A 12,999-nucleotide genomic window follows, 5' to 3' on the forward strand; every position below is an offset into this window, starting at 1 on the left:
TATGCCAACTGCGACCCTACCTGGAGCTTTGGGGCCTGAAAATGGTGGTACATGCGGTGGTAACCTCTCAACTAGACTTCTGCAACGCACTCTACATGAGGCTACCCTTGTGCCAAGTTCAGAAACTTCAACTGGTTCAAAACATAGCAGCCAGGCTGGTCGCCAGTAAATTTAGAAGTGACCATATAACACCAATCTTAAAATCTCTACATTGGCTGCCAATCAGTTTCCAGGCACAGTACAAGGTATTGGTAATAACCTTTAAAGCCCTTCATGGTTTGGGTCCAGTCTACTTGCAGGCACGCCATACAATCTCCATACAATCCACCTTACACACTCAGGTCCTCTGGGAAAAATCTATTGCAGCCTAGGAAGACCAGCTTGGCTGCAGTCACCCAGAGGACCTTCTCTGCCGCTCCTAAACTTTGGAATGACCTGCTGGAAGAGATCTGTCTTATTATGACTCTTGACGCCTTTAAGGCTATTGAGACAGAACTCTTCCAGCAAACCTTCCCTGACTGACCATCCCATAACATTAGCATGGTTTGGATCTTACAATTTATAATTTATTAATTTAATTGGAATTCACAATTGTTGTTGTTTAGTTGAAATTGGAGTCTAAGGGGTTTGTGTTCTTTTTATTTTATGCACATTTTATATTGTTATTATTACTAACGTATTTTATGGTTGTAACCTGCCTCGATCCTCTGGGAGAGGCAGGCTATAAATAAATTTATTATTATTATTCAAGAAAAATGGAGGACATGACCAAAGCAAAGCTAAAAGAAAACAAAGAAAGCTTAAAAGAAAGCAGAAAAGTAAATTTGTGCTTCTTAGTGATATTCTCAAAATGCAGGACATTTTGCAATTCCTCTTGGACAGAAAATAAAAGCTCAAAACACTTCTAGAAATGTCAATGCATGCTTTTTAGTCAGGCTCAAAATGGAGGACATTTTGGAATTCTTCCTGGACAGAAAATAAAAGCAAAAAAACACTCCTGGAAATGTCAATCCATGCTTCTTAGTGATGTACTCAAAATAGAGGACATTCTACAATTCCTCCTGGACAGAGAATAAAAGCTAAAAACACTTCTAGAAATGCCAATCGATGGTTCTGAGTGATATTCTTAAAATGGAGGACATTTTGCAATTCCTCTTGGACAGAGAATAAAAGCTAAAAACAGTCTTAGGCGCAGTACACAGCTGCCCCAAAGGGGTGGCCTGCACCTGCCCCTTTCCGCGGTGGATTGGGGCCAGAGCAACCTCACTGGCGGCCCTGCGGCCCCAATCCGTTTTCTGGGCCACAGAGAAGCAGCAAAATGCCACTTCTCCATGGCCCGGAAAAGGGGTGACCTTGGGGCTTCAAATAATTGTCTGACTGTCAAATAATTTGAAGTAAAGCTAAGCCAGTTCTTTCTCCAATAGGATTCTTTCTCCTCAGGATCATTCCCTTGGCCGTGCGGGAACAATCTGCTCCCCAAAAGGAGCTCCATAAGCAGCCTGGGGTGGTGCTGAGATGTCACGCACGTTCAGTGCTGTTTGGATGTGGCGCGCACATGACATCATCGACGCATACTACGTATGGACAGCGCCACATAAAATGGCGCCGTCCATACATATTAGGGTTGCAAAGCATGTGGTTTCTGCACACTCTGGAACCCTAATTTCGGCGCCAACACAGTGCTTTGTGCCCGTTTGTATCGGGCCTTAGAAGTATCAATGCATGCTTCTTAGTGATGTTTAAAATGGAGGACATTTTCCAATTCCTCTTGTACAGAAAATAAAAGCTAAAAACATTTCTAAACGTGTCAATGCATGCTTCTTGGTGATGTTTTCTACATGGAGGCCATTTTGCAATTCCTCTTGGACAGAAAATAAAGCTAAAAGCTCTCCTCCTAGAAATGTCAATGCATGCTTCTTAGTGATGTTCTCAAGAGGGAGGACATTTTGCAATTTCAAGAAGGCTTGAAATGTAAGCCACGTCCTGGAAAAGGAGGACGCCTTGCCACCCTACCCAGGAGAAAGCAGAAAAGAAAAGAAATGCAGCAGTGCTCCTCTGCAAGAGCCCAGCCAAGCCCTGAGCCTCCTGGGTGCAGAGGGCGCTGTGGCTGAGGCTTCCCTCTTTTGCTGGCTAGGTTCAGAGGAAAGGAAGAGCTTCCTGGGCTGGGCAGCCTTTCTCTTCCTGCCCTACATGGGCTCCTTCCCTGGGCAAAACCCCATCTTTTCTTGGCTGGCACTCATGGCACTGTTCCTGGAGGTGAGGCAGAGGACCCAGACAGGGCTTCTCATTATCAGGTACTTTATTTCCTCTTCCCCCATCTTCCTTTTGCTCAGGTTGAGGGCAGTTTTTGCAGGAAGTGTCAAAACATATCACTGAATGCTAAGGATGCAAAAGGATCTTGCATGCATCCCTCTTGCATGCATTCACTTTAAGGCAAGTAAAAGAAAGAAGCTGGTAGCATGAGCTTTCCTAAACTTGAGCCTGTTTCCTCAGATGCAGTGTGTGCAAAGGGATCTTGCAACCCCCTTTAGGACTAAGTGAAAGAAAGAAGCTGGTAGCATGAGCTTTCCTAGACTTGAGCCTGTTTCCTCAGATGCATGTTACTTAGTTCTGTATTTGAAATGAGTATGCAAAGGGGAGCTTGCAGCACCTTTGGGACTAAGTGAAAGAAAAAAGTTGGCAACATGAGGTTTCCTAGACTTGAGCTTATTCTTTCAAGTGCAGTGTATTCACAAAGGTTATTTAAAATGTGCTGGAGGAGAGTTCTGCAGATACCACGCGAACTGCTAAAAGACCAGTAAACAGGTCCTAGAGCAAATTAAGCCTGATCTCTTTCTAGAAGCCAGGATGAGTAAACCCAGGCTGCTGTACTTTAGACGTAGCATGAAAAGACTTACAAATGCTTGGGAAACTGGAGAGTCTCCAAGAGCTGAGCAGGCTGCCTGAGCACTTTGTCTGCATCTACACAGCAGAATTAATGCAGTTCGATATTGCTTTAATAGTCATAATGTATCTTGTACATCTTATGCACATAGATAGACTGAAGGTAATTTTATAAAATTAAATAATTTTGTGCATGAAGCAAGTTTGCATATATTGAACCATCAGAAAGGAAAGGTGTCACTTTCTCAGTCACCCATGAAAAAGAGTTTGGCTTTTGGAGTACTTCAGATTTTGGAATTCTGGATAAGGGAGAATCAACCTGTATATGTTACATTAATGTGTCCAGGGACGTAGCCAAGGGGGGGGGGTTCTTGGGGTCCGGACCCCCCCTTCCATTAGAAAAATGAATGGTGCATGCTGCCGCACTGCCACGCCTAGGGTTGCCATAAGTCAGGACCTCCAAACCGAGACAAATGTAGGATGACTTTTCAAATGTAGGACACAGTTTTAATAAATGGAGGACATGCGAAAAAAATTGATGGTTTTTTAAAAATGTTAATATAAATGCATGTTTCTTAGCCATGATCCAAATGGAGGACATTTTGAAATTTGACAGAAGAGGACATGTCCAGGAAAAGGAGGAGCATGCCTGGTCACCTTGTCTCTGGTCCAAAATACACTGCAGAAATAAAACACAGCTGGACTGAAATGCCCAGAGTTCCTCACCAAAGCTGCATCCACACTGAGGAAATAATCCAGTTTGAGAGTGATTTAACTGTCCTGGGTTAGTGCTGGGAATGCTGGGAATTGTAGTACACTGTGTCCCCAGAGCTATCTCTGACAGGGACTCCCATAACCCTCCAAATGTAGTTGAACTGCAGCAGTGCCCAGAATGCCTCACCAGGTGCATCTACACTGAGGAAATGGTCCAGTTTGAGACTGCTCAGTGCTGGGGAATCCTGGGAATTGTAGTCTATTGTGGTCTCAGAGCCATCTCTGACAGAGAAATCTCAATGTCTCCCAAACACTAACATTCCCAGGATTCCCTAGCATTGGGTTAAAGCAGTTTCAAAGTGGGTTATTACTCTTGCAGTGTGTGAGAGATATAAAGGCTAGGGACTGTTTTCATTCATTAACTCACAAAAGAAGGATATCTGTGTCCAAAACACACTGCTTTGACTGCCAGGGCTCAGTGCTATGGAATCCTGGGAACTGTAATTTATTGTGGCACCAGAGCTCTTTGACAGAGAAGGCCAAATGCCTCACAGACACCAGAATTCCAGAGCATTGAGCCCTGGCAGTCAAAGTTAGAAAAAACACACAGGGGCAAACTAAATATTGAAACTGGCCACGCACCACCTCCTCCTCCTCCTCCTCCTCATCATCATCATCCTCTCCTCGGTGCCAAAGGAAATGGCCCTCTCCCCCCTGCTGCCTTGGGGACCAAACAGAGGAGGAGCTTCTCTGCCTGAGTCTGGCAACAATTGTTGCCAACAAGCCTCAAAGATAATTCCCCAAACGTTTGGCCAAAACTCACCAAATCCCCCCATATTTCACCAAATATTCAGTCAAAATCCCTGAAAAGTCCCTGTAATGTTAATATGGCAATAAAACGTAGCCCTAATTGAATAAAAATGATTGGAACTTATTTCAACTCTCAAAATTACCATTAAAACCACCAAAAACACACCAATGGCTCTGAAAAGTACCCATTTTGGTGTGAAAGTCACCAGATTGGCAACAGGCTGGAAGTCAAGGAGGAAACCATGCAGGGACGCCCCCTAGTGGTGAGAAACCGGGAATGTCCTGCTGGCAGGAGGGTTATGGCAATCCTAGCCACGCCCAGCTCCATTATAATGGTGGCACTTAGTCTGGACCCCCCCTTCCTAAAATCCTGGCTATGTCCCTGATGTGTCACCTCTTTTCTATGGAAGGAATGCAAGAATGTGGGTCACATAAAGGGCCCCATGCAGCCCCTCATCTGGGCATTGCGTTGCTCAGAGGTGGGCATTTGTGAGCACCACCAGGCAATTTGGACTACAGTTTCTGCCAGCTTTAGCTAGCAAATCCAGTAGTCCTTGGAGCAGACCAGTTTTCTCTAGTAAGATAGTGTCATCATTTATTATGAGATAATAATTCCTTTCTCAAAGGATTCAACCCAATCATGTGAAACCACAGGGGATTTCTCAGAATCTGCTGTGTGAATTGAAAGTGGAATAACTTTTGAAATGAAAGATCTGGAACCCTTTCATACTACACAGTCATACCATTATGATTCCAGTTTAATGGCCATGGCAACATCTTTTGGAATCCTGGGATTTGCAGTTTCAGGAGTTGTATTTTGAATTCTCATCCAAAGAGCGCCTCTGGTGTCTCACCAAACTACAAACCCCTTTATTCCATAGGATGCAGTTACAGATGTTAAAATGGAATCATGATGCTATAATTGTGTAGTGTGGGTAAGCCCAGGAAAGAGCAGAATGTATGTATGTTTTAATGTTGTAAGCCACCTTGGTTGTGTTACACAAAGGGGCGGGATAAAAATAAATTTTACTCTTATTACTATTATTTTGTAGAAAAGAATAAAAAGCAACCTATCACTGCAGGAATAGTGTTGCTTTTTCTAAACTGAATGATCTCATCAAAACAAACTTAATTTCATTAAATCTAATTCCGGAAATTTCAAGGTAGGAATTAAGAGACCTCCAAATGTTCATCTGCACCACCAGAGAGCACTGGTGGAACAGTGGTTAAATGCAGGTACTACAGCCACTCATTCACAAGCCACAAGGTTGTGAGTTCAATCCCAGTCAAGCGCTTCAGGATTGACTCAACCTGGCCTCCTTCCGTAGGTTGCTAAAATGAGTACCCATCTTATTGGGGATAATTAGCTTGCACATTGTAAACCACATTAGGCAATGATTAAGTGCACTGATAAGCGGTATAGAAATGTAGTTTTTATTGCTATATTTCAGCATCCTTCACTATTGGCTGTGCTGGGAAGGCCTTCTAGAGTTGTTGTCCTGCAACAAGTTAGGGACCACACACTTTCCCCCCATATGGTTAAGGGCCTTTAACCCAAGCATTAGCCTGGTAGACTGCAGCCTTACACAAGAGTGGGAAACTATTTTTTTTTTCCCTTGCCAAGTGTTGTCTCAAGTCATGTTCTTTAACATGGAAGATCTTCCTAACTGCAGAAATAAGGGGTCCAGTTACCCATGGAATGCACTCTACAAGTTTGTTTTCTTTGCTGCTACTAAACATAAGAGTAAACTACCACTTTGGTGGCTGTAAAGGCAATCCCCAATAGACCTTACATCAAATGAAGCTATATTTGTTACTAGGGAATGCCATCCTGTACTGATTTACCGAATACAGTGCACCCTTGCCTTATGCAGGGATCCGTTGCGGATCCCTCCTCGTAAGGGGAAATCAGTGTATGCTGAAGCCCCATAGGAACTAATGGGGCTCGCGCTCATGGCGCGGCGATGAATGCGTGCCATGGGTGCACACCCCATTAGTTCAGCGTACATTGAAAGCTGCGTATGGCACGCCCGTGTAAAACACTGGCGCGCAGTAATAAGTCTGATTTTGAACTCAAAAGGACTTATTTCTGAGTAGACATGCACAGGGTTAGACTGTAGACTACAGCCTTACACAAGAGTGGAAAACCATTTATATCTCTTGTCAGTGGCCATATTTCCTTGGCTCTGATCTGTAGGGGAAACCACATGCCAAGTGTAGGTAGAACTGAAGCTGAAGGGGCCAGAGTCAATTGTAGGCAGAGTTGCACCTTCACTCAGTTCTGACATTTGGCAACACCACACACTTCAGTGAGCTGGTGGAGGCAGGACAAATTGTCTTGATAGGCAGAGTAGCAGCTGGTGGGTTCCAGGTCTTTGGTCCAAACTTTAAAGGAGCTATCCAAGGTGCTGAACCTATTGTGGGAGATAAGGTTCTCCTTAAGGCTCCTTTAAAGTGCAGACTAAAACAGAGCAGAGTCATACACCAACATGGAAGCCACCAGCTATCATGGAGTTCCACAGAGCAGACTAGGCCAATCCCTTGGAGAATCTTTTAGAATCATGGAATCATAGAATTGGAAGAGACCATAAGGGCCATCCAGTCAAACCCCTTCTGCCATGCAGGAGATCTCCATCAAAGCATCCCCGGCAGATGGCCATCAAGCCTCTGTTTGAAGACCTCCAAGGAAGGAGACTCCATCACTCTCCAAGGAAGGAGTGTGTTCCACTGTCAAACAGCCCTTACTATCAGGAAGTTCCTCCTAATGTTGAGGTGGAATCTCTTTTCTTGTACCTTGCATCCATTGTTCCTATTCTCTGGAGCAGCAGAAAACAAACTTGCTCCATCCTCCATGTTTTAAATGAGGTTGAGTGGTTGGCCCACCCTATGATACACACTTAGCTGGGAGAACATCTGAATTTAAATCTAAATATTTTCTGCTTAATGGTAATATGAAACAGAACATTATGCATTTTCCTTGAGGAGGGTGAAAGAATCTTGGGTTGGTAATTCAGAGTTTCCAATTTTATTGGTTCCCATTCCTGTGGCTGTAGAGCCAGTGTGGTGTAGTAGTGGCTTAAGTGTTGAACTATGATTCTGGAGACCAGGGTTTGAATCATGGCTCGGCCGTGTAAACCCACTGGGTGAACTTGGGCAGAGCACACTCTCTCAGCCTCAGGATGGTCATGGCAACAGCCCCCCCCCCCAGCAAAGAAATTGAGCAAGAAAGCCCTCATGATAGATTCATCTTAGGGTCACCATAAGTCGGAAATGACTTGAAAGCACACAACAATTCCTGTGGCAGTCTAGTAAAATGCAGCTTATAATGCTCTGTAGATCCCCATGGATCCCCTAGAGAGATTTGTGGTGTGTATTAAAGAAAGCGCAAGAGGAAGTGGAAGTATAGTGTAAGCATGCCTTCTGCTTGTGTCACCTAGCATTTCATCCGCTGGTTTTAATTTTTTTAATAATACAGTGGACTCTTGTTATACAGTGGGGTTTGATTCCAAGATTCCCCGTGAATAACAAAATCCGTGGATGCTCAAGTCCCATTAAATATAATGACATAGCAAAATGGTGGTCCCTTATAAAAAATGGAAAATCAAGGTTTGATATTTGAAATTAATACTTTTTTTGAACATTTTCAAATCGTAGATGCTTGAATCCGTGTATAAAAAATCCATGTATAAGAAGGGGCGACTGTAATAATAATAATAATAATAATAATAATAATAATAATAAATTATTTATATACCGCCCTTCTTAAAATCAGGGCGGTGCACAACAAGCATACAATAATACAATTATACAAAAAATGGATTAAAACAGTTCAATAAAAATAATAAAATTCATGCCAGCGAGACAGTGCTGACGGGGGGGGGGGGGGAGGGGAAGAGAGCATTCTGGGGCAAAAATCGGGTAGGCCTGCTCGAAAAAGAAGGTTTTCAACCCCTTCTTAATTTGGGCTAGGGAGGTGGCTGAGCGGAGCTCGACGGGCAGCGAGTTCCAGAGGTTGGGGGCCGAGATAGAAAAGGCCCTCCTAGAGGTGGAAACTAATCTCCCCTCTGGAACTCTTAACAGTTGCTGCCCGGATGATCTGAGTGTGCGGGACGGATTGTACGGAGAGAGGCGGTCCTCCAGATACCCTGGGCCCAAGCCATTTAGGGCTTTATAGGTAATAACCAACACCTTGTATTGTGCCCAGAAGCGAATAATAATAATAATAATAACAATAATTTTGATTTACATTTCCTGCCTCTCCCTGCGGATCAAGGTGGGTTTACAATGAAAAATCAACAAAACAAAATGCAAGATACACTATTATCTAAAACTACAAGCAATAAAACGGACAGCAGTACTGCTGCCAATCATTAAAATGACCAAATCGTCGTCTGTTTTTCATATTATCAGATCAGAAGTGGGAGTGTTCTTTGGAATCAGCTATAGAAGATGAGATGGGTAGGTCCGCCAGAAGAGATCCATCTTAAGTGCCTTCTTAAAGGCTTCTAAGGTGGTAATGAGACGGATCTCTTCCGGTAAGTTGTTACATAATTTAGGGGCTGCGGCTGCGAAGGCTTTATGGGAAGTTGTAAGTTTTTGTACGTTCTAATAATTTCTTCCCTGATGTTCTGAGAGTGCGGGGCAGATTGTGTAGGGATTGACATTCCCTTAACTAACTCCTTAAGGGAATGGACGAGATCCGCCATATTACTACCTTGGAAGCCTTTAAAAAGGCTATTAAGACGGATCTCTTCCGGCAGGCCTTCCCAGACTAGGTTAGATCCATTAGATCCCTTAGACTTGCCTCCCCCTCTATTGACACCTCTATTGCTACTGTTACCAAAATTTTTTGACACTATCACCCCCGTCCCCCCTCCTCTAGAGGAAGATTAGTTTCTTCTGCTTATCTGTCCGAAATTTTAATGTCTTCCTATTGGATAGTTTTAAATTCTTTGATGTTTAATCTTTTTATGAGTCGATCACTATTTTTATGACTGGGGGGAAGGTTGGGGTCTTGGGGGTTTTAAATTGTAATTTTTAATTGTCTGATGTTTTATTTATACTTTTAGAATCTGCTTTGATTCCTTTGGGAAAAAGTGGAATAATAATAATAATAATAATAATAATAATAATAATTGTTATTAAATATTATTAACTCAGGCCCAAGCCATGTAGGGCTTTAAAGGTAATGATTAACACTTTGTATTGCGCCGAGAAGCTGATCGGCAGCCAATGTAAAGACGTTAATATTGGAGTAATATGGTCTGATCTTGATGTTCCCATGACCAGTCTGGCTGCAGCATTTTAGATCACTTGAAGCTTCTGAACTTGGTACAAAGGTAGCCCCATGTAGATCGCATTACAGAAATCTAAAGAGGTTACCAGTGCATGTACTGCTGCTTCAAGGTCCCTCTGGGCCAGGTAGGGGTGTAGTTGGTGTATCAATTGAAGTTGGTACGAAGCACTCCTGGCCACTGCCTCCACCTGAGATGACAACTGTAGAGACTAGTCCAGGAGCTGTGAAGTCCCAAACTGTGAACTTCATTTTTTAGGGGAAGCGTGATCCCGTCCAGGACTGGTTGGCAAATCTCCTTCCCTGGACCAGGGGTACCTATTGCAAGCTCTGGATTCAACTTAAGTTTGTTTTCCCTCATCCAGCCCATTACTGACTCAAGACAGGCATTTAGAGGAGAGATGCCATCCTTGGTCACTGCAGCAATCGGAGACATAGAGAAGTAGATTTGGGTATCATCAGCATACTGATAACACTCCATGTCCCCCGATGATCTCTCCCAGCGGCTTCGTGTAAATGTTAAACAGCATGTCCTGTGTTTTGTTTTTTTAAAGCTTGCCTTGTTAGTATTTATGAATGGTGGCATAAAAATGACTTAATTTAAAAACTTTTTTTCCTTCAGACTTTCATGAGAGCCAGCATGGTGGAGTGGTTTAAGCACTGGACTGTGACCCTGGAGACCAGGGTTTGAATCCTGGCTCAGCCATGTAAACCCACTGGGTGATCTTGGGCAAGTCACACACTCTCAGCCTCAAAGGTTGACAGTGGCAAACCTGTCTGAAGAAACTAGCCAAGAAAATCCTATGATAGGTTTACCTTAAGATTGCCGTAAGTTGGAAATGACTTGAAAACACACAATATCAACAACAACTAACTTTCACAATCCTATCAGTGTGTTGATTGCAAAGCATTTTCAAATGGAACATACTTGCTTCTTTTTAAAACATAGAGAACTGAAGCTGGAAAGCTGTTCTGTGGATATTACTGTGATGCCATCCTTAATAGAGCTTAAAACTGGTGAAGACTGCAAGGCACTGAAGCTTCCACAAGAGGTCAAGCTTGTTCCTTCTTCTTGTCGTGGACTGCAGTATGTTCCTGGTGATGGCTTACATGTGAGATTTCTAGTTCAAGCAAGTTTAAATACAGGTAAGAAAATGACTGACAATATATGTATGTGTGTGTGTTTGTCTTTAGTGATGTGCTTTTTGTAATGCAAGCAGGTTGAACTGTAAAGGATTAAGTACATTTTCCAGAAACTACAATTTGCTTGAGCAGTATGGGATTGTGGAAGGTTTAACTTTTAGCTGTGAGATTTGTTTAAAAAGACCACAATTCTGGCTGCTTTCTTTTTTCTGTTTTGCCTCTAAAATTTCATTAAGTCCAACATGGATTTTATTGGATTACTCTCTATGCTGAACCTATTGAAACCAAAAGTTACTAACAGTATTGGTTTCTCAGCAAGACAAATGCAAAATAATATTGTGGTATTAAAACAAAGTTTCCTTACATTCACTGTTGTGGGTTTTGTGACTCTGACATATAAGTCTGTGCTCCAACTCTCATTTAGGTAGTTCCAGAAATTATACTGTTCAGTTTATCCTTTCACTTTACTTCACATCTTTGCCTTTACTTATTGCCAGTGGAAATCTTGGCTGCAGTCAGTGAGACATATGGCTGAAATCCTCTGTCAGAGCAAACCCCACTGAGCTCAGACGGGCTTATTTATGAGTAGAAATGTATAGGTTTGTACAGTAAGTCACATGAAATGTTGGTCATGGAATGGGATGGAAATTTCCCCCACTGTCACCTTTCCAGTGACGTATTTTATCTGCTATAGTTTATTAATGTTGCTTTTAAAAAATAGCAGAAATAATACTTTATTGCTGCTTAATCAGAGTTGTGCATATTTTTCCAGATTTCTAGGACTCAGATTATTTCTGTTGATATTCTCTATATTATATTAATATAGGAATGGGGATTATAGCACCCTGTAGTTGCTGCTGGACTACAGTTCTTTCCTCTTTTACCCTTGACTATGATGTTTTGGGCTGATAGGATTAGGGGGGAACCTACATGCTTCCCACAGAAGTATTATGAAATATTATTTTAACCATAGCCGTATTAGTCTGGAAAATCAGTGTACAAACGGATCTTGTAGCATCTTTCAGCCTAACAAAGAAAGAAGTTGGTAGCTTGAACTTTCATAGACTTAACCCTACCTTCTCAGATGCATGTTTGAGTCCAAACTCGCATCTGACGAAGTAGGCTCCAGTTTAAGAAAGCTCATGCTACCAACTTCTTTCTTTCAGTTAGTCTCAAAGGTGCTACAAAATCCCTTTGCATATTGGTATTTTAACCAGATTATGTTGTAGGAGTGTTATAATAATGTCAGAAAAGTAATGTGTTCATAATATTTTTGTGTTCTGTCTTCAGAAAAGCTGGTCCTTTTTTTGATGCACTGTTGGGAAAGCCCTTGCAGTGTAATGGTGATACGGATCTGTCTGTCTTCTTATTATTTTTAAAGAGTTTTATTCAACATACATAATAAAAATGTACGTGAACAACAAGACAAACAAGAAAAAATATAAATATAGTAGTATTAATGAAGTTGAACAAACAATATATATAATAAAAAACTGACCACCTTACACCAGTTGATTAGCTAGTATTTTCTGTATATCTTTGTTGTACATATATTATGTCTATATATAGTACACATATTTTAAACAGTTATCTGAATGTCTAATCATAGTAACTCCTTATACCGGTGTTAATATTCAACCTTCTCATTCTACACAACCCCTATTCTCTCTTTCATATTGCTTCTCTCTATAGCCTTCTTAATGTCCTCCCTAACTTGTTTCCTTCTCTCCCTCTCCCCTCCCCTTCTTTCCTTTGCATCCTGTTTCACTTCCAAAATACCTTCTTATATTCTTCTAATACTTACTCTTATCCCTCTCTTCACATACTCTTACCTTTCCCCATACACGCTTTTGCCTTCATTACGTAAGCCTTTACTCTCTCTTCTCTGTCTTTCATGTGAGCTAGGCAGCACAGTGGGGAAGTATATGAGCAGCAAACCATAAGAAGAGCTTAGGTGCATCAGCTGAAATATCTGTATAGTCCAGCACCTGTTTCCCCATAATGATGACTAGCAGGAATTAATACTCTATGCTCCAGAAAATGTCTGCTTCACATCTCATTCCAGCTTTGACCTTACCAGGGGCCCTTTCATTTTATACAGCACTGTGATTCCATTTTAACTTTCATGGTAGCATCCTATGAAATCCTGGGGTTTA

General features: G+C 42.1%; 1 protein-coding gene across 6 annotated transcripts in view; it reads left to right on the plus strand.

Annotated features, from left to right (window-relative positions):
* The first annotated feature begins 2,196 nt into the window (after window positions 1-2,196).
* LOC149311344 (E3 ubiquitin-protein ligase E3D-like) overlaps window positions 2,197-12,999 on the plus strand; it is a 79,936-nt gene continuing 69,133 nt past the window's right edge. For 4 of the 6 annotated variants that reach the window (XR_016281777.1, XM_089530841.1, XM_089530843.1 and 1 more), the window contains exons 1-2: window positions 2,197-2,294; window positions 10,650-10,846. Coding sequence is in view for 5 of the 6 variants with exons in the window: in XM_089530841.1 (XP_089386967.1) it covers window positions 2,239-2,294; window positions 10,650-10,846 (253 nt within the window). In the remaining variant the exon portion in view is untranslated. Of the gene's footprint in view, window positions 2,295-10,322; window positions 10,847-12,999 lie in introns of all 6 variants that reach the window. The other 2 variants (XM_089530844.1, XM_089530842.1) reach the window with 2 other exon arrangements.

The sequence above is a fragment of the Sceloporus occidentalis genome, unplaced genomic scaffold (assembly GCF_023333645.1).
Source record: "Sceloporus occidentalis isolate IW3139 unplaced genomic scaffold, rSceOcc1.0.p SCAF_6, whole genome shotgun sequence".
In the NCBI taxonomy this organism is placed as follows: domain Eukaryota; kingdom Metazoa; phylum Chordata; class Lepidosauria; order Squamata; family Phrynosomatidae; genus Sceloporus; species Sceloporus occidentalis.